This window comes from Conger conger, chromosome 1, assembly GCF_963514075.1.
Source record: "Conger conger chromosome 1, fConCon1.1, whole genome shotgun sequence".
NCBI classification, from domain to species: Eukaryota; Metazoa; Chordata; class Actinopteri; order Anguilliformes; family Congridae; genus Conger; species Conger conger.
In genome coordinates, this window is record NC_083760.1 from 6312568 (window position 1) to 6335349 (window position 22782).

The 22782-nt window shown below is 47.1% G+C and overlaps 1 protein-coding gene across 1 annotated transcript; it reads right to left on the reverse strand.

The window, feature by feature from the left end:
• Positions 1-746: 746 nt before the first annotated feature.
• Positions 747-18125, reverse strand: gnmt (glycine N-methyltransferase). The gene is made up of 6 exons (XM_061244281.1): positions 17756-18125; positions 10715-10842; positions 10252-10365; positions 9345-9487; positions 5354-5478; positions 747-3803 (listed from the first exon to the last, which is right to left on the reverse strand). The coding sequence occupies exons 1-6, from the start codon at positions 17959-17961 to the stop codon at positions 3632-3634; spliced, it is 888 nt and encodes a 295-aa protein (XP_061100265.1). The 5' UTR covers positions 17962-18125; the 3' UTR covers positions 747-3631.
• Between the last annotated feature and the right edge of the window lie 4657 nt (positions 18126-22782).

Consider the following 22782-nt stretch of genomic DNA (forward strand, 5'->3'; position numbering starts at 1 on the left):
ACTTCCGCAATGGGTGTTTTGCTTTGTATAATAAGGAAATAAAATAAGCAGCATGCTTATATTATATTTTGTAGTAAATGCAATGTATTTATTTATTTTTAATTTAAACGCATCATTTGTTTTATAATTATTTATGTTTTCCTCATTAAAATCAATTGGGCTTGGACAACAAAAAATCTGTGAGATTAGGGGGTAAAATGAATCTAAAAAGGATTAGTGTTCAAAATATGAATTAACTTATGAGGAAGAAAGGAAGTGAAAAAAAAATTTCATCCAGGACATATACAACAATATATAAAAGTTCCTGTATTTGCATCATCAGACCATAGGCCTGTATAGACAGCATTGTGCAGTTTGGGTTAGCACACTTAACAGGGTGCTAATCCTGATTTGGAAATATTCTTCGGCAATAGGATAATGTGCACCTACTGGCGTTGGATGTTCAGTTACTCATTTTCCAAGGAAGCAAAAATCCATGGAAGATGGTCTGAAGAGTCAAATATCAGACATTTACAGTCATCAATTTCTGTGTTTGAAGTGGCATTTCTTTAATCACAGTTGTAATGTTCATGAAATTATTATTACCCAACATACAGGACAAAGCAAATAAAAGCAAAATCTATTTCATTTTTAAAATGCACATTTTAAACTCAAAAAGTCAAAACACAAGAATGAACTTGCTTAATCAGTCATGGGTACATTGTAAACATTTTGTTGTATTCTTCAAAGATTTGAACAAGATAAGATGCACTTTGGAAAGTTTTATTCAATTTGCACCTGAGCCAGTTTAATTATATTTTTTACCACACAAGCAAAGTAAACACAGACGAACAAGACACTACTGTCATTAAAAGATACTCATCTCGGTTCCCCAGGTTTTCTGAAATCTCGCTTTTAAAAATGAATCAAAATTAAAAGATTAAAAGTTCCGCTCACTTCCCGCAGGTGGCAGCACACTCCCATGATAAAAATAAAATAAAAAAAACGAAACGGAAAACATTTAACGTCAACAGGTGCCGTATTCCAGACATGCGCAGATCAAATGCGTTCTGAAATAGCCAGCTCCTTCTCACGTCGCTTTAAGGAAACACCCTTGTTGCCACGGCTTAAAAAAAAAAGAAAAAATAATAATAATAATAATAAAACGAAAGAAAGAAACCACTGGCGATAATGACGGAAAATCAAAACCGATCACTGATACTGATGTAGTGTGTTTAGCTGCAATCTTACGGTGTCTCGAGCTGGGAGGAGCTTCAGCCCCTCCTTCTTTGGTTTGCCCAAAGTTTTGGCTCGGGTCTTACCAAGGAAAACACAAGTCTGGCAGAGGCAACATTTTTTTTTGTTTGTTTGCTTTTACACAGGTTATTTTGGCACACACGATCAATGATTAATGTGACCAGTGGACTTTCACCGTGAACTTGTCCTGGCCAGCTTTCTGTGTTTGAGCCTTGTAGCCTTAGTTGAAGCCCTGAACTGGCACAGTAGACAATTGTGCAGAGGATTTTCGAGAATTACGGAGGGCATGAGTTCACATATGCAAGAAAAGGAGCAGAAAACTATGTTTAGTATGGTGAAACGGCTGCCCAATTTGAAAACAATGCAGATGATCACTGCAGATGCATCACTAACATTACTAACAAAACATTACTAACTGGGAGCCTATAGCCTAGTGGTTAAGGTACATGACTGGGACCTGGAAGGTTTCGGTTCGAGCCCCGGTGTAGCCACGATAACATCCATGCAGCTGTTGCCCTGAACCCTGCACTGCTCCAGGGGGAGATTGTCCCATAATCAACTGTAAGTCGCTTTGGATAAAAGCCTCAGCCTCAGCTCAGTTTACATAAGAATTACTAGCATCACAGACAGCTTCACTCCCAGTCACTGAAGGCACTGTTGTTTGACGATGCAGCACTTAGCATGATAGCACAGTAAAGGCTACTGGGCTTGTAGCCTAAAGGTTGCTGGTTCGATTCCCAGGAACGATGCTACCCTTGACTACGGTACTTGCCCCAGTATATATCCAGCAGTGTGAAAGTGTACTATGCAAATGTAGTGTAACTTGCTCTGCAAAAGAGGCCGACTGCCTGTAATCTAATGTAACACGTAAAATAAATGAATCTTTATTTTTTCCACAGAAAATAGAAATGGTGTGGTTAAACCCCCAAAACTCCGAACAACGAATAAAGCGATAAAGAGAAAAAGAGAAAAAAAAAAAAGACCAGCCTTCCACACCACTGTGAGTGCCAGAACCTTCCGCGAGGGAACAAAAGGGAGAACGACTCAGCCCAAGGGCTTACTGGCCCACAGTAAGCCTGCTCAAGAGGATTGTCATCTTTTGCAGACTAGACGTTAAGCCGTCTGTAATTAAAGCCCTGAACAAAAGTGGGCACACAGTAATCTACAGTACTGTACCCCACAAGAAAACCATAGAGGGAGAAAAATGCACGACTGTTTCAAAAGTGTAACTGTGGACACAAAATGGCCGACCGAACAGAGCCTCAAGCCTTGCACTCTGTACCAAGTGATAGCAGAAAGCACTGAGCACCAGGAACTAGCACACAGTACTTAGCACAAGGAGCAGAAGACGCTAGTGGTACACTCTTAATGAAGGCGCAGTGGAGGTACTTTTTTGTTTGCTAAGGAACAAATTTCCCAAGTGTACACTGTGAGGTACAGTCATGTTCTTTGGGCATTACAATCGTGTTCCTCGAAGGGGTATCACACCCACGACAACCGTTGGTGCCTTTTTAGGCACTTTCTGTACCTTTATTTTTGAGAGTGTAGGAGAGATTGCAACCTGAGCTGTACTGTAAGTGTAACACATACAGTAGGCTATGCACAAGGTTATGCACACTTTGACCCATTACTAGGGCAATTAATATATCCGATAAAAAAAAGATTTCTGATTTTCTGATTACTCTTTTCTCCTCTAAATGTTTAAGAGTCTGCAGATGAGTACTTGTTTACTCAAGTAAATAGCCACACCCTGCTTGGCACCAGGAGCTAGTGTATGACACTAAGCACCAGGAGGTAGCGTACAACGCTAACCATCAGGAGCTAGCGTACAATGCTAACCATCAGGAGCTAGCGTACAGCACTAACCACCAGGAGCTAGTTTACAGCGCTAACCACCAGGAGATAGCATATAGGGCAAACCACCAGGAGGGCTTTTTCAGCATCTGCTGCTCAAACTAACCGCAGCGAAGGTAACATACTGGGGAGAATCAACAGAATCACTACCTGCTGCTTAAAGTGGTCATGGTCCTGATTACAGTTTCGGTTGTGGTTACGGTTCACAGTCGTGGATTTCTGCTGGCTGGCTAAGGTTGGATGGAGGGGAAGATGAAATGGGGAGAGGGTTAAGTACCGGGATCACCACGGCAGGGCTGAGGAGATGGAGGGAGACAGGGAAGGAGAGATGGGAGAGAGAGAGAGGGAGAGTTGGGAAGAGAGAGAGGTACAAAAGAGGGGAGAAAGAGGGGGGAGTGAGAGAGAAGGTCGGAGAGGAGCGGAGAGAATCGGAGCGAAAGAGAGGGCTGGGAGACGGTGGCAGAGGAGACAGAAAGAAAGGGAAAGAGGGAGAGAGAAAGAGGGAGAGAAAGAGAAAGATGGCAGTCACGGAAGGCCCCTCTCAGGCGGTTTTCTGGGCGACGTGTATGAAGTAGCAGGGTGCCTTGGTCTGCCCGGGCGTGTAGTTCTGGAAGTCTCCGTAGACGGTGTGCTGCAGCTTCCCGCCGAACGCCTCCCTCAGGAGCTCGGTGAACGTCTCCAGCCGGTGGGGGTAGTAGGACAGACGGAACTTGCTGGAAGAAGCACACAGAGGAGTCAGGTGACCTCACAGCGCCCCCCTACTGTCTGCTGCCGAGCAGTTCCTTAAACACGCTGAGATTTACACCAAGGAGACAAACCCCCACGGGTGGAAAACCTAAAAACCAGGGCTGTCCAACCCTGTTCCTGGAGATCTACCATCCTGCAGGTTTTCACCCCAACCCCTAACAAAGCACACCTCATTCAACAGCTAGAGCAGGGCTGCCCAACCCTGCTCCTGGAGATCTATTGTCCTGTAGGTTTTCACTCCAACCCTAACAAAGCACATCTCATTCAACAGCTAGAGCAGGGCTGCCCAACCCTGCTCCTGGAGATCTACCCTCCTGTAGGTTTTCACCCCAACCCCTAACAAAGCACATACAATTCAACAGCGAGAGCAGGGCTGCCCAACCCTGTTCTTGGAGATCTACCCTCCCGTAGGTTTTTCACTCCAACCCTAATGAAGCACACCTCATTCAGCAGCTAAAGCAGGGCCGCCCAACCCTGTTCCTGGAGATCTACCCTCCTGTAGGTTTTCACCCCAACCCCTAACAACAAAGCACATCTCATTCAACAGCTGGAGCTCTTGCAGAGCTGCTAATTAGCAGAATCAGATGTGCTAAATGGTGGTAGAAATGGAGGCCTACCTGAGCGATGCTCTGATACACAGTGGTGCATTTGGCACATTCAAGAGCTGGATCTGTCAGCTCATTCCTGCATACCAGCCACGGTACCACCTCGCCCCCCAACACTGCTTGCTACACTTGAATACAAAACCACCCACCCCGCCGCCCCAAAATTCTCCCAAATACATATTAAGCCAGGTTAATGTCCCCCCCTCCACCACCACACCCTTGCGTAACTCTGAACTCAGGTAAGACCTCGACCCCACACCCCCATGTACCTGAACTCAGGTAAGACCTCAACCCCACACCCCCACGTACCTGAACTCAGGTAAGATCTCGATGCCACACCCTCAGCATACCTGAACTCAGGTAAGATCTCAATCCCACACCCTCAGCATACCTGAACTCAGGTAAGACCTCGATCCCACACCCCCACGTACCTGAACTCAGGTAAGATCTCGATCCCACACCCCCACGTACCTGAACTCAGGTAAGATCTCGACCCCACACCCTTGCGTACCTGAACTCAGGTAAGATCTCGACCCCACACCCTTGCGTACCTGAACTCAGGTAAGACCTCGACCCCACACCCTTGCATACCTGAACTCAGGTAAAATCTCGACCCCACACCCTTGCGTACCTGAACTCAGGTAAGACCTCGACCCCACACCCTTGCGTACCTGAACTCAGGTAAGACCTCGACCCCACACCCTTGCATACCTGAACTCAGGTAAGACCTCGACCCCACACCCTTGCGTACCTGAACTCAGGTAAGACCTCGACCCCACACCCTTGCATACCTGAACTCAGGTAAGACCTCGATCCCACACCCCCGCGTACCTGAACTCAGGTAAGATCTCGACCCCACACCCCCACGTACCTGAACTCAGGTAAGACCTCGACCCCACACCCTTGCGTACCTGAACTCAGGGCTGCTCTGTAGGCCCTGTGGCTGTGGCAGCTCCAGGGTGTAGTCCAGAGTGATCATGTGAGGTTTGTTATCCACCCACAGCACCGACGTGGAGATGTCCTGCTTCAGATCCGTCTGAAACACAGTCAGAACCACAGGTTATGTATGAGCACACACACACACACATACACAGAATCACATCACATGCACACACAGTCAGAACGACAGGTTATGTATGAGCACACACACACACACACACACAGAATCACATGACATGCACACAGTCAGAACCACAGGTTATGTATGAGCACACACACACACACACACACACACACACACAGTCAGAACCACAGGTTATGTATGAGCACACACACACACACACACACACACACACACACAGTCAGAACCACAGGTTATGTATGTATACACACACACACACACACAGTCAGAACCACAGGTCTAATGATCCCAATCATACATAATTCTGAAACACACACACGTACACACATACACACATGATCAAAATCACACATCATTCTCAAACACACACACACCTGGACACTCCGCTATTCAATGGTTTCCAGCACAAAACCAGTAACTAGACCCTGGCCTGGGTTACAGCAGGAGGAGGGGAGAGAACAGCAGGAGGAGGGGAGAGAGCAGTTTCTCAGAGAGAGCTTTGCTCATACATTCTCTCCTCCTCAGTACATGATTACCACAGCAGGTATGCTCACGCAAGACCCTTCAACACACTCACCATTTCAGCTCTTAGCCGTTCTAAGAGCAACCTTTTTGCAATCATTTTTATTTTCAACCTTCTAATAGTCAGTTTTCCACTGCCTTCAATCGCCAGCAGTGGCTGTTACATCAGCACTGGAATGCACAGTTAAGAACACTCTAATCACATATCTGTGACCTCACACCTTAGACCAGCGCTACTCAACCCCACGTCCTGCGGGCCGCAGTGTCTGCAGCGCTACTCAACCCCACGTCCTGCACAGTGTCTGCAGCGCTACTCAACCCCACGTCCTGCACAGTGTCTGCAGCGCTACTCAACCCCACGTCCTGCGGGCCGCAGTGTCTGCAGCGCTACTCAACCCCACGTCCTGCGGCCCACAGTGTCTGCAGCACTACTCAACCCCACGTCCTGTACAGTGTCTGCAGCGCTACTCAACCCCACGTCCTGCACAGTGTCTGCAGCGCTACTCAACCCCACGTCCTCCACAGTGTCTGCAGCACTACTCAACCCCACGTCCTGCAGTGTCTGCAGCGCTACTCAACCCCACGTCCTGCGGGCCGCAGTGTCTGCAGGCGTTCGCTTCAACCGTGCGATTTCACTAATGAGCCGATTATCTGAACCGAGCAGGTGAAATCGGGCGGTGTGGCGCACGGACCGGGCGAATACCTGCAGACACCGCGGCCCGCAGGATGTGGAGCCGAGCAGCGCCGCCTTAAACGGTCACACTCCAGCGTGCGTCAGCTCCGAGGGTGCAGCGCTTCCACAGAAATCACCTCAGGCCTTCCCCTTCTCACCCCGAGCATTTATATCTGAGCCCCGGCCACTCCTTCCCCACTGGCAGAGAGCGAGACCTCTCCCCACAGCACGGAAACATGAACTCCTCTCACGACATGGGGCAGCTGTCTGGCCCTGAAAGCCTGTCTAATTTTGCTAAGCACAGTGCACACAGTCTTCAACGTGTGTGAGGGATTATCACAGAAATTTGGGGACAGTTATTCTACTAGTACACTATAGGTAAATGGTAAATGGTAAATGGCAGGCATTTATATAGTGCATTTATCCAAAGCGCTGTACAATTGATGCTTCTCATTCACCCATTCATACACACACTCACACACCGACAGCGAGTGGCTGCCATGCAAGGCGCCGACCAGCTTGTCAGGAGCATTTGGGGGTTAGGTGTCTTGCTCAGGGACACTTCCACACAGCCCGGGCGGGGGATCGAACCGGCAACCCTCCGACTGCCAGACGACTGCTCTTACTGCCTGAGCCATGTCACCCCACAGGTGTTTGCCCTAAATATGCAGGTAAGCTGGTTCAGGGTGAAAACAGCACATATGAAATTGTGAGAAGGTGGAAGATGCACTGTATTATTTTGATCATATTTTGAAGTGAGTTCAGGCTATTAATTAGATAATATTATAGGGGCGACACGCTCTCTCTAGCTTGTAATAGATGTTCATGTTCATGGGCTCTCTCTACCTTGTGATAGATGTTCATGTTCACGGGCTCTCTCTAGCTTGTAATAGATGTTCATGTTCATGCGCTCTCTCAACCTTGTAATAGATGTTCACGTTCACGCGCTCTCTCTACCTTGTAATAGATGTTCACGTTCACGCGCTCTCTCTACCTTGTAATAGATGTTCATGTTCACGCGCTCTCTCTCCCTTGTAATAGATGTTCATGTTCACGCGCTCTCTCTACCTTGTAATAGATGTTCATGTTCACGCGCTCTCTCTACCTTGTAATAGATGTTCATGTCCACTGGGTCTCTCTACCTTGTAATAGATGTTCATGTTCACTGGGTCTCTCTACCTTGTAATAGATGTTCATGTTCACGGGCTCTCTCTCCCTTGTAATAGATGTTCATGTTCACGGGCTCTCTCTCCCTTGTGATAGATGTTCATGTTCACGGGCTCTCTCTCCCTTGTGATAGATGTTCATGTTCACACGCTCTCTCTACCTTGTAATAGATGTTCATGTTCACGGGCTCTCTCTACCTTGTAATAGATGTTCATGTTCACACGCTCTCTCTACCTTGTGATAGATGTTCATGTTCACGGGCTCTCTCTAGCTTGTAATAGATGTTCACGTTCACGCGCTCTCTCTACCTTGTAATAGATGTTCATGTTCACGCGCTCTCTCTACCTTGTGATAGATGTTCATGTTCACGCGCTCTCTCTCCCTTGTGATAGATGTTCATGTTCACGCGCTCTCTCTACCTTGTGATAGATGTTCATGTTCACACGCTCTCTCTCCCTTGTAATAGATGTTCATGTTCACGGGCTCTCTCTACCTTGTAATAGATGTTCACGTTCACACGCTCTCTCTACCTTGTGATAGATGTTCATGTTCACGCGCTCTCTCTACCTTGTAATAGATGTTCATGTTCACGCGCTCTCTCTACCTTGTGATAGATGTTCACGTTCACGCGCTCTCTCTCCCTTGTAATAGATGTTCATGTTCACGCGCTCTCTCTACCTTGTGATAGATGTTCATGTCCACGCGCTCTCTCTACCTTGTGATAGATGTTCATGTCCACGCGCTCTCTCTCCCTTGTAATAGATGTTCATGTTCACACGCTCTCTCTACCTTGTGATAGATGTTCATGTTCACGGGCTCTCTCTAGCTTGTAATAGATGTTCACGTTCACGGGCTCTCTCTACCTTGTAATAGATGTTCATGTTCACGCGCTCTCTCTACCTTGTGATAGATGTTCATGTTCACGCGCTCTCTCTCCCTTGTGATAGATGTTCATGTTCACGCGCTCTCTCTACCTTGTGATAGATGTTCATGTTCACACGCTCTCTCTCCCTTGTAATAGATGTTCATGTTCACGGGCTCTCTCTACCTTGTAATAGATGTTCACGTTCACACGCTCTCTCTACCTTGTGATAGATGTTCATGTTCACGCGCTCTCTCTACCTTGTGATAGATGTTCACGTTCACGCGCTCTCTCTCCCTTGTAATAGATGTTCATGTTCACGCGCTCTCTCTACCTTGTAATAGATGTTCATGTTCACGCGCTCTCTCTACCTTGTGATAGATGTTCATGTCCACGCGCTCTCTCTCCCTTGTAATAGATGTTCATGTCCACGGGCTCTCTCTCTACCTTGTAATAGATGTTCATGTTCACGCGCTCTCTCTCCCTTGTGATAGATGTTCATGTCCACGGGCTCTCTCTCCCTTGTAATAGATGTTCATGTCCACGGGCTCTCTCTCTACCTTGTGATAGATGTTCATGTTCACCCGCTCTCTCTACCTTGTAATAGATGTTCTTCCCCTGCGGTGCCAGGCCCGTCTCCAGGATGTAGTCGTAGTTTCGGTGGTCGATGATCAGGATCCCACCGGGCTTCACCATGCTGGCGATGTTCTGCAGGGCCAGCTTCTGGTCACTTTGGTCCCCTGGAGCCAGGCATGGCCAAAAATAACAACAATCTGCTATTTAGCTGATGCTTTTATCCAAAGCGACTTACAGTTGATTTGACTGAACAGGGGACAATCCTCCCCTGGAGCAATGCAGGGTTAAGGGCTTTGCTCAAGGGCCCAACGGTTGTGTGGAATCGAACGCCAGACCTTACGGATCCCAGTCAGGAACCTTATACACTAGGCTACAGGCTGCCATGAATTTCAGCCCCCCTGGAGCAATGCAGGGTTAAGGGCCTTGCTCAAGGGCCCAACAGCTGTGCGAATCTTATTGTGGCCACACCGGGGGCTTGAACCACCAACCTTCCAGGACCCAGTCATGTATCCTAGCCACTAGGCTACAAGGCCACCAAAAATACAATCAAATGATGAAATTGAAAAGAAAGTTGTACAGGGTTCTCTCCAAGACTTAATAACCAAACAATATATGTGAAAAAAAACATTCACAAAAAATCATCCATGCCACCACTAGCCAGTCCATAAATCAATCAATAAATCAATCATTACAGGCATTTAGCAGATCGATGGGATCACACACAGATGTGTGTATGCGCAGGTGTGTTCGCCCACTCACTGAGTGAGTTTCTCTCTCTCTCTCTCTCTCTCTCTCTCTCTCTCTCTCTCTCTCTCTCGCTCTCAAATTTTCAAATTCAAATTCAAATGGCTTTATTGGCATGAATGGTTATAAACCGTTGTTGCCAAAGCAGTACAATATACAATAATTATATCTCTCTCTCTCTTACCTTTGAAGTCCGGTAAGTGAGCGAACGAGTTCCCTAAGCAGATCACGGCGTCAAACCCGTTCCCCGGCTTCTCCACCTCGTCCGCCAGGCTCAGCCAATTGGCCTCCTCGATCACTACACACACGGGAATTTACACAGGTAAACACACTTCCCACATCGCACCCCGAGGCCCGTTTGCCATGGGAATTCAAGGCTCACACATCACATTACCTTACATGACAGTTATTTAACTGACGCTTTTATCCAAAGCGACTTGGGACAGTTGACTAGACCAAGCAGGGTCCAATCCCCCCCCCTGGAAAAATGTAGGGTTAAGGGCCTTGCTCAAGGGCCTAACAGCTGTGGCTACATTGGGGATGGACCACCAACCTTCTGGGCCCCAGACAAGCCGCTTAGCCATGAGGCTACAGGCAGCAGGCTAGTGAACCCCGCCCGTGTCTGAGGGTGCTGGCGGAAGGCTCACCCCATTGGTCGAAAGCCGGCTCTTTTCTTCTATTCCACCGGGCCTTCAACGCGTACTTGAGCATCTTGTCGCTGGCGTCCACGCTGACCATCTTGAAGCCCTCCTCCACCAGCATTATGGAGTCCACCCTGCACACACACACAAAGTACAACCATTATGTTCACATTTGTTCATTTGGACAATGCTATTGCGTTCACACTGTGCAAAATTGCTGTGCGCACTGCGTAAGGCAACTCCTTCATAAGCACTACATTGCACATTTATAAGCACTACATAAGTATTCATAAGTGCTTATTTCAATAACCTCAAATTATGCATATGGTGTGTTATGTCAACTATTTGCAGTTATTGACCTAAGTGCTTATGAATGTTTATGTAGTGTTTATGAATGTGCTATGTAGTGCTTATGAAGGAGTTATATAGCTCTTTTGCAGGACCCTTCAAAGAACATCATAATCGGTATGTCTTTAAATTGTTCACCCTAGCTACCCCAAAACATTCTCATAACATTGCTGCTGTTATAACACTGACAAAACATTCCAGTGATATTGTGAGAACATTTTGTGGTTAGCTGGCACGCAACCTGTTTAATCAGCAGAAGAAAAGACTGAGGTAAATTTCAGATCATGCACTTGCACAGAGATTTGAACCTGCAAACCTCCAGTAAACACATCAGGCATCTTCTCCTCCACCACTGCCTCTGACCGCCGGCCTAACTAACCTACAGGAAACCTACAAAACACTTACAAAAAACCTACAGGAAACCTAAAGGCCAACCACTTCTGGCTCTGCGTGTCAGTCAATCTTCCCAGGATTTCACAGAGAGAGAGGGAGAGGGAGTGTATGTGTGTGAGAGTGTGAGAGAGAGAGAGAGAGTGTGTTTGTGTGAGAGAGAGAGTGAGTGTCTGAGAGAGGGGAGAGGCTGGGAGGGGGAGAGTGTGTGTGTGTGTGTGAGAGTGAGAGTGTGTGTGTATGTGTGTGTGAGAAATGCCACTCTGAAGATGTCGAGATCCAATGACTGCCCGGCTGTAAGGTCAAAGTGCCAAAGGCATTCCACCAGACCAGATTTAGCCACGCTACTGCCTTCCAGACACCAAGAATGTACCGTAAACATGTTTACTGCAAGGGAAAGCAGTTTTCTCAATATAGAATAAAATTAAGCAACTACATATTGTTTTTGGAGTAAATACAATTTCATGTCTTTGTGTATGCTCAACTCGGGCACAGGGACAGGTAACAACAACTTTCCCCCGAATCCTGTGAGGGTTCTTTCAACGCAGATAGGAGAGAAGTATGGGTAACTCGCTAACTAGAGTCCCCCCTGCTCAGTCACTGAGAGAATGATTGGCTAGGTGGAGGAGCATCCCTGACTTTCTATTGGCTGATGGGTTGGCGCACGCACTGCCAAAGCACCTGATGGGATCGCAGACGTCCCACCTCTCCAGGAGTCTCTGAGAATTTGGCCTAGGGATAGGGATAGCCTGTCCGAGCTGTTTCAACACATGGCTTGAGCCGGTCAGACCGTGTCAAGCTGGGAGCTGGTCTGACCGGACTCCGACGCACGTGCCCTGGAGATCACCGCAGCGACCCGTTATTCAGACGGCAATCGCCAGCCAATTCAGCGGCATTCCTCCATTGACTTCTGCACCTGCTCTGCACCCTCCCTCCCTCCCTCTCTCTCTCATGATGATTATTATTACTAGTCGTAACCTGTGCCCCATTGCAGGTATGAGATTTTAGCTGCAGTATAATTTCTGAAAAAAAGAAAGAAATAACCGACACCTTCATGGGTTAAATGAATAACTAAATAAACAATTATACAAGCAAACAAATAAATAAATAACCCATCCGTCCTTAACCTCATCGGCCCTGAAGGTTTTTTTCTTTCTTTCTTTTTCATTCATGACCTTTTTTTAATCACTATGGTAACAGGATATACCTTTTGAAAGTGTTAAAACTGACGATTCTGTATGGAATATCCACGACGACACGCCTCTGTTGCAATAAAATACATCACAGTTTCAGCTGAGAGCAAAGCAGTGAAGATCGTTACATATCGTTATCACCACCTGTCGTTCACATAAGCCTCGGGTATTTTACCGGCTGCGCCCGCAATGGCGCGCATCAGGTTGAACCAGCGAAAAAGCAAAATTACGGAGAGCTGTTAAATTAATTCAGCGTACAGACTAAATAGTACGGTTTCACTCCCCATTCAGTAGATTAGTGTTACGAATCTCAAGCGGGAGCACATCAGCTTACCTTACAGCATCTAAGAAATCGCGAAAAACTGCCTATACGAAATTACTCCATCGGCGATTGACAGTTTCAGGGCAACTGCGTCTTGGCATGGACCGCACGTCAGCCAGGTGCTTTTCATCCAGTTGTTACAGCCTCGTAATAGCCAGTGCCAAATACCCGGTAGGCTACAGCTATAGAACAGTGTAGTCTTCTCTCGCACAAGTGAGGTAACAGACTAGAGGATCGGGGGTTTAGCCTACCCGGTGCCGCACGCTACGTCCAGGATATGCTAGCAACGGTGCTTATAGACACAATACAGCTTCTATACTGTTCCATTCTCCTCCGTGTTTCTCGCATGTACGGCTGCCACCCTTTCGCCGCTCTGCCATCCGCACATCGATCAGGTAAACCTGCGGCGGCTACGCCGAGAGAACGCCTTCGAATAAAATATCCGATTGATGAAGTCACTGACAGGAACGGCAGAGGAAGAAATCTCCTTAAAGATTTACTGTAAGCAACATTAAACAGGCCTACAGTATCTCAGTGCTCAGCTGATTCAGATCAGATTCTGTTTCCAAGCTGTGCATAAGGGTCTAATAATCAATATAGAAAGCAGAGACTAGATGTACTGTATATACAGTAAGCGGTCACTTCATTAGGTACACTTGCTTGTTAACGACTCCAAGCGGTCTACTGTTTGGCTGTAACTCGTAAATACAGCATGCAGACATGGTGAAGAGGTTTAGTTTTTTCTTCTTTGACCAACGGGTTGGTTCTAGCATCGCCAAAAGTGCATGCCGTTTTGGCCACAGTCTGCCTCTTTTCAAACTAACACATCCAGCAGGATAATGCACCATGTCACGAAGCACACATCATCCCAAGCTGGTTCCATAAACATAACAGTGACTTCAGTTTTCTACAGCGGTCTGCGCAGTCCCCCAGATCTCCTCCTCCAGGCTGTTCTGGAGGGAAAACAGGTTCTACCTGGTACTAGATAGGCGTGTCGAATAAAGTGACCAGTGTGTGTACAGTATGTGCAAACAAAGCAGACACCTGCTTAAAATACAGCCTGTCATTACCTCTCACTAGTCTGAGGTATGCTAACACTGCACATATGCAAACATGGATGTATTTAAACCCATGACCAACACTCTTGAATCTTCTCAGTGACCAAAACAGCCATTAGTCCATCTATGGTGGGCTGTATCTGCTCCTTGGGACACTAGCAAGGGGGCACTGGACTAAGCCATTCAACTGTATGAGGAAGAGTTGCTTAGTAACAACCACAACAGAGCTATGAGTGACCTGATCTCAGGTGGTACGTGTACAGTATGACGAATCACATCATTTAGGTAGAGGGTAAAGTTCCACACAGAAAGACCAGGCTCAGTGTATTGGGTTCACTCCAGTGATCTCATAGAGCAAACACACACACACACACCCATACAGGTGCACACACACACAGGCACACATGCACACACACACACCCACACAGGTGCACACACACACACACAGGCACACACAGACACACCCACACAGGTGCGTGCACACACACACAGGCACACATGCACACACACACACACCCACAGGTGCACACACACACAGGCACACATGCACACACACACACACACCCACACATGTGCACACACACACAGGTACACATGCACACACAACACACACCCACACAGGTGCACACACACACACACACCCACACATGTGCACAGACACAGGTACACATGCACACACAACACACACAGACAGACACACACACATGCACACACGCGCATGCACGCACACATACACACACATGCACACACAGACACAAGCTCAGTCATTTTCTTTCTCTCTCTCTCTTTCTCTCTCTCTCATGCACACACACACAGGCACACATGCACACATAACACACACAGAGATACACACATGCACACACGCACATACACGCACACACAAGCTCAGTCATTTTCTTTCTCTCTCTCTCTCTTTCTCTCTCAAGCACACACACACACACAGGCACACATGCACACACAACACACACAGAGATACACACATGCACACGCACATACACGCACACACACACACAAGCTCAGTCATTTTCTTTCTCTCTCTCTCTCTTTCTCTCTCTCTCAAGCACACACACACACACACAGGCACACATGCACACACAACACACACAGAGATACACACATGCACACGCACATACACGCACACACACACAAGCTCAGTCATTTTCTTTCTCTCTCTCTTTCTCTCTCTCTCAAGCACACACACACACGCACACATGCACACATGCACACACAACACACACAGAGATACACACATGCACACACGCACATACACGTACACACACACACAAGCTCAGTCATTTTCTCTCTCTCTCTCTTTCTCTCTCTCTCAAGCACACACACACACACACACACACAGGCACACACAACACACACAGAGATACACACATGCACACACGCACATACACGCACACACACACACAAGCTCAGTCATTTTCTCTCTCTCTCTTTCTCTCTCTCACGCACACGCACACAGAGATACACACATGCACACACGCACATACACGCACACACACACACAAGCTCAGTCATTTTCTCTCTCTCTCTCTTTCTCTCTCTCTCAAGCACACACACACACACACACACACACACACACACACACAGGCACACACAACACACACAGAGATACACACATGCACACACGCACATACACGCACACACACACACAAGCTCAGTCATTTTCTTTCTCTCTCTCTCTCTCTTTCTCTCTCAAGCACACACACACACACACAGGCACACACAACACACACAGAGATACACACATGCACACACGCACATACACGCACACACACACTTTGCCAAATCCTCAGGCAGTTGCCAGGAGCGCCTACTTAGGCAGGGGTCCAGCTGTGCCAGATATCCGTAGACTGATATGCAACTGTTCTTATTGCATGGGCCATATCAGCCACTCTGATAAACAACCGCGTGCGCATGTAGGGTCCAGTCCATCTAAGCGCGAAACGTGGCCAAAATATAACATATGCGAAGAACGTATGCAGGTGGCACCTTACCTCGGAGCTGCTCTTTATCGTTTGAAAACAAAACCGCACTTGATAAAAAAAAAAAAAAGAGCACTGTGGTTAAACAGCAAAAAGGAAAAAGAAGAAGTCGACGCAAAGGCAGGAAGAGAGCTGCAGTGTTACTTTCGGATGGTTTCCACGCCGTGGTTTCCACGGTTTCCTCACGAAACTAAAGGTTAAACCCCCAGCGAAATGTTTTTCATTTCAATGGCCTTCACTGGCATAGCCAATGCATATCTGTGTCGCCAATGCATATACAAATACAAACAGACAAATGGATTTTCTTAATATTTTTATTTTTTTATATATATTATGAAATTATTATTATTATTATAATTATTATTATTATCAGTGTTATTATTATTGTTATTCATATTTTTATTATCGGTGTTATTATTGTTATTCATATTTTTATTATCAGTGTTATTATTATTGTTATTAATATTATTTAAATCAACGAATTCAAAAGTAAATGTACAAGATAAAAAAAACACATAGATACACACATATACATGCTCGATTCACGTGATGATCATGTAAATCTGTCATAATTAACATGAACTCGAGCACCTTGGGAATAGTAGCCTATTGCTTATCATATTTGTGCGTGTGACGTCATAACCCACCCCACCCGTCCAGGCAGAAGCGCGTGTGAACGTACATCTGCTGCCACTAAATCACCGGCGGCGCGAATCGTGCTGCGCTTTCGCGTGGCTTCTGAGTATCCCAGTCGGAAGAAGGGGGAACGCATTGGAATAAAATGCCGAAGGCCACCGTCAGGGGCAGAAACAATGAACTGTCTTTGCCCAGTCAGACGAGAAGCGGCGTGAGGGGGGACCACACGCCCCCTCATTGCTGGAGGCCAGACTCCGGTACATGCGCCCTGATATCAGAGAACATCGCCAGAAGCGACCCGTTATTCAGACGGTATTCGCCAGCCAATTCAGCGGCATTCCTCCGCTTGACTTCCCCCTCCACCGACCTGCACCTGCTCTCTCTCTCTCTCTCTCTCCCCCCCCCCCCCCCCCCCCCCGAATAGGACAACTGTCTACGATCACAGCTCGACCACATGGGTAGTAGTAGTCGTCGTCTAGTAATTGGTAGTAGTAGTAGTAGTGGTCTATGTCGGTATGATTACAACTGCTGTATATAAAGCTATACCAATATATCCTCAAATGCAAATTCAATGAGCGACAGAAACCGTTTCACAGTCTATTCTTGACTTCATTCTAGCCCGTGTTACAATAAAATACACAGTTTCAGCTGAGAGCATCTTTATAGCATCTTTATAGCATACCAACCCTCAGTCCTTTTACCGGCCGTACACTCAATGGGGAACATAAGGTAAAACCAACGAATAAACAGCCTATTGTGTTATATACGAAAGCTGTTATATAAGTTATATAAACTCAGGAGTAGGCTACGGCGGTGCGCACGGTACTGTTTTATGAATAAAGCAGGCTGTTACGAACAACGAATCTCAAACAGGGGGGAACACGCGCAGATGATGCAACTGCCCATATCCAGTTGCTTCATCAAGCGATTGACAATATGAGCAGGGGAAATGCGGTTTGGCCGTGGACCACCAGTCGAAGAGACAGGAGCCATTCGTTTCAGCCTGGTAGCCTAAATAGACAGTGCCTAACATGTTGTAGGGCTATAACGTTACGTGTCCGTGCAAGGTCCCGTTGAGACAACAGACAACCGGATCGGTGACATACCCTGTGCCGCACGCTACATCCAGGACCCTCTGGCAGCCCTGCTTTTTCAGCAGAGAAACCACCCAGCTCCTATACTCCTCCGTTCGACTCCGCGTGTCCCCGATGTACAGCTGCCACACTTTCGCCGCTTTGCCGTCCGCATACTGGTCGGGTAAGCCTACGGCGGCGACGCCGAGAGAACGCGTCCTATAAACACTGTCGACCATGCTGCGCGAATTACTGCCCACGTAGGCGAACAAGGGATGCGGATGAATGAAACGTATGTGTCCGCGACTATTCTTTTCCCCGTTTCAGACAGAGTTCTGCTGTTAGCCTATTTAAATCTACAAGCTTCCGTCTCGTGTTTTCTTTTTTTGCGACTCACGTTAGTTTTTTTTAAATAGGTCCAGCAAGGGTAACACTAAGGGTAACTTTAGACCAATGAGTTTCTTGTATACTCTCACACCTTCTTTTCTATTGGTTATACCGAGAGTTGACGAAACGGGTATTTAATTTAAGCCAATAAACCTCCACACGGAGAAGCGTCCTGTGCCAATTAGCCCCGCCTTCAAAGTCGAAGCACTAGCCAGACTGGATTTGGTCGGAGTAGGACTGGAACAGAGTTCTGTTAATGAATGATATTCTCGGTAAATAAACAGGAGTGGTAAATATAACAATAATAGTTGCATGCATATATTACAGTGTTAAGAAGAATGCAATCTTGTAGCCTAGCATACGCATTTCAGTCGATATGCATCTGCACAGACGTGTTCACGGAGACAACAATAACGGGACTATATTTCCTAAATGCGCCCACACACAAATGTACCCTGCTGAAAAAAAAAAAAAAAAAACAGCTCAAGCTCTGTTTTGAAGCGGCTGGTAGCTGATTGACCAGTGCAGACCAGCTCCATACTCAACATGGTTGCACTAATTTCAAGCTGGATTTTACATCAGGGTATCTGTGCCTTGTGAAGTGTGCGCTTGTTTGCGGAGGCGCGTAACCAGTTCCCCAAAAATGCCGAACTGGAGAGACTCGGGTGCAGCTAGAGGGCTACGCCAGTACATGCTCTCCCCCCCTGTAATTTAATTTAAATTACAAGGTATAACTGCTGTAGGCTATACTACCTGCTGTTGGCTGCCTCGAGATATAGGCTTAAACATGGGAAATATTAAAGCGCACCCATTCAAATATATTGTTTTCTTCAAATTCAAAATGCTTTATTGTCATGATAAGATACGCCATATGCAGCCGAAGCACAAAAAGAACACAGAACATACAGTATTTGTGGACGTACAGTTTACAGACATATAGGCCTGCCCAAATAGGGTTACTGGTTTGTTCTCTGTTTGTGGAAAGCTGCGACGTAATTGTCCGCCATTCCCCTGTTAAATTAAGCGCAGCTGATGTTCCCACTGAAGAGTTAAATTAAATATAAGCTTTGAAAATGGAAAAAAAAAATGCAGAGGACATGACCTTGGTGTCCTCAATTGTAGTTAGTAGGCGCTTTGTGTATGTGTGTGTATGTGTGTGTGTGTGTGTGTGTGAGAGAGAGAGAGAGAGAGAGAGAGAGAGAGTCGTGTGAAAAAATGTGATGCAAAGTACATGTTTCCAAAAAAGCTAAAAAATATTATATTTTTCTTTATCTGAATTGGAGAATTCAACGCACACGATAACCTCAAGGCTGCCTGCCCCTGCACGTTGGATGCAGTCCGGATCAGCCTCGCTGACCTCCGCGTGTGATTGGCGGGTTTCCATCCAGCAGCGATTTGGCCGCCGCCCCCTTATTTGGGTCGTTGGTCAGGAAGAACCGGAGTCGGGCGGCAAGCTGCACCGAGCGCGCTCAGTCCGTTCTGTGGCTCTCCAGGAGCCAAATCTAATGTTCCATTTGAGAGACCAATTACAAGCAAAACGTGTTCAGTCTTGATCCAGCCATGCCTGTCTCTTGGTTGTTGTTTACCCTTTCTAAACAGGAAGCAAAAAAAAAAATGAAACGGGAAAACAAAACGTGACGGCAACAAGGCCAGTGGCCGCCATTTTAACCCACCAGGAAGTGAGGTCACAACTATGTTATTAGAGCATTCTTAGCTGAACATTCCAAATGCTGATGTAACAATCGCTAATGCCGATTGAAAGCAGCGGAGTTCTAGAACACTGACTCTGAGAATTCTGAACCGAAAAAAAAAAAAAAAACCTGCTCTTCAAAGGGGTGTAGCCACAGAGGAGGTGATGCAATACATACTCTTCATTGCGGTGTGTGTGAGCCTCTGCTCGCAGCCTTGGCCTAGTTAGCCGCTAGCTGTGGGGGAGTGAAACCGCCATGAAGCTCAGAGCTTGCTCATCACACACACACACACACACACACACACACACACTCACACACACACACACACACACACACACCAGCAGCTGTGCCATCATTATCACAGCACTTTGTGAACTGCTTCAGCCGGTTCTTTGGTTGATCTATCTAATCTGCCTGAACATGACTGGGATGTTGACTTGAACAGATCAGTGGGGGGTGGGGGGGTTGGGTTGGTGTAAGAACATATGTCTTCAGCAGTTTTATTTGACTAGCAGTCTCCAGAGAAAACAATATAACACAGGTTTCTAATGTAATGGAGCAGACAGAGGATGCAAGAGGGAAGTGGAACCTCTTGGTGGGGAGGCGGGGGTTGGGACAGCTGCCAGCCCAACCTTTACAGTCTGGCTGGTATCCATTTCCTGATAATTTCTTGAATAAAAGATTGCCGTGTTGTCACAGCTTTTCCAGTGGTAACGGTCCTTCAGAGTGAACAGGGGGTCCAGTAACCCAGCCAGGTGAGTGGCACAGGCTGGACCGCGGTGCAGTTACTCTGAAAAACGTATGGACTGATCACAACTGCTTCATCATGACCTCCTGCCCTGCTTCACGTGCCTAAACGCAATCCATCAGGACTGCATATTTCCCATGCTGAAACCAGGTCTAGCCCCCCTGCTTTAGGGAGCAACGCTCTGCCTGGGGTTTGAACCCACAACCTCTCGGTTTTCAGGCTCGGTTCCTCGCACGGAGGTACACTCCTGTTCTTCAAGGATCACACTTCCCAAATGTACCCTGAGAGTACACTAATGTAATCCAGCAAAAAAAAAAAAAGGTACAAATTAGCATGTATGCTGCCTAGGGACACAGTTTGATGTACCTATAGGGTTCTACCTGAGGGATAAGCGTGTCTGTTTCTGGATTCCGTGACCGTTTTTGGTCGTAATGCTTTCCTCCACGCAGTCATCAGTCATTCGGCAGTTGATATTTAACTGACTGCTGAGGACCGCTCCTGTGTCCACACATGAAGCAACATCTTAATGCTGTCTCATCGACGTCCCCACCCTATTTCCGTGGAGGGTGTTTTCCCCTGCATGTTACACATGGGGAGAGGGGGGGGGGGGGGGGAGGGGTTCCCCAGCGAATGATGATACAACCTGGGCTTCCCCCGCCCACTTCGCAGTTCTTCTTTCTGAGACTGTGGGTTTTCCCTGGTGTAATGCAAGTTTCTAAACTTCACTTCCGTCCTATGGCGCAGAATGCTGATCTTCTGACCACCTGTGGGTAACAGCAAGCGGGGACACCTCCCAGGTGAGGTGGGGTGAAAATAATTTGATATGTAGCTGATGATTTTATCCAAGGAGACTTGCAGTTGATTAGACGAAGCAGGGGACGATTCCCCTGGAGCGATGTGGGGTTAAGGGGCCTTGCTCAAGGGCCCAACAGCTGTGCAGATATTACTGTGGCTACGCCAGGGCTTGAATTAGCAACCTTCTGGGTACCATTCATGTACCTTAGCCACTAGGCTACAGCTGCTACATCTCCCTGCTAATCTATGGGTAAACCAGCACAAGTGTATTCTGCTAATTACAGTAGCTAATTTTGTTGGTGTAACTGGTGACAATGAAAAACTGGACAGACTCCAGATATGCAGGTATGGATTTGCCACCGGCATTGTAAAAGGTGAGTATGTGTATTTTAAAAGTATTTTCTCCTCTTTTTTCCTTGCTCCAGACCGGGAAATTGATCGCGGTCCACCATCTTTAAGGACATTCCCACCCCTTAAATGCTTCTTCTAGGAGCTAGGTTGCCGGTTGGATCCCACCCTTGGTGTGTCGTGTGCCTCTCTCGATGGGTGGAGCTAGGAGTAGACAAAGAATAATCCATCCATCCATCCATTATCTGAACCCGCTTTTCCTGATCAGGGTCGCAGGCAGCCTATCCCAGCATACATTGGGCGAAAGGCAGGAATACACCCTGGACAGGTCGCCAGTCTATCGCAGGGCACACACACCATTCACTCACACACTCATACCTACGGACAATTTAGACTCTCCAATCAGCCTAACGTGCATGTCTTTGGACTGTGGGAGGAAACCGGAGTACCCAGAGGAAACCCACGCAGACACAGGGAGAACATGCAAACTCCGCACAGAGAGGCCCCGGCCGACGGGGATTCGAACCCAGGACCTCCTTGCTGTGAGGCAGCAGTGCTACCCACTGCACCATCCGTGCCGCCTCAGACAAAGAATAATAAAAAGAAAAAAGGATAAGCGATTAGTATGAGTTCTCTGTCTTGCTTCACTCCAAGGTTTCAGGTGGTTGGAGAGAGAGACTCTCTGGTGTCTCCTGGATAAACAGTGTCAGCGTTGCTTCAACTGGAGATTAAGAGCATTATCTGTTCCTGTGGTTCAGGGTGTAACCTCAATTACTGCCTCTTACTCTACCTGTTTTCTTACTAAACTTGCATGTTACGTTCCATTTGTTTTTCCGTTTACTGATTAGCGATTGGCCGGGGCCTCTTTGTGTGGAGTTTGCATGTTCTCCCCGTGTCTGCGTGGGTTTCCTCCCACAGTCCAAAGACATGCAGGTTAGGCTGATTGGAGAGTCTAAATTGCCCATAGGTGTGAGTGTGTGTGAATGGTGTGTGTGCCCTGCGATGGACTGGCAACCTGTCCAGGGTGTATTCCTGCCTTTCGCCCAATGTATGCTAGGATAGGTTCCAACCCCCCTGTGACCCTGTTCAGG

What these genes read in the sequence shown, in the direction of transcription:
- gnmt (XM_061244281.1), bottom strand. Translation starts at nt 17,961, where the DNA reads ATGGTCGACAGTGTTTATAGGACGCGTTCTCTCGGCGTCGCCGCCGTA. An exon ending in GCCGGCTTTCGACCAATGGG is followed by an intron (nt 10,366 to 10,714) that starts GTGAGCCTTCCG and finishes CCGTGTGTGTAG; the next exon opens with TGATCGAGGAGGCCAATTGG. An exon ending in TCACTTACCGGACTTCAAAG is followed by an intron (nt 9,488 to 10,251) that starts GTAAGAGAGAGA and finishes GCCTGGCTCCAG; the next exon opens with GGGACCAAAGTGACCAGAAG.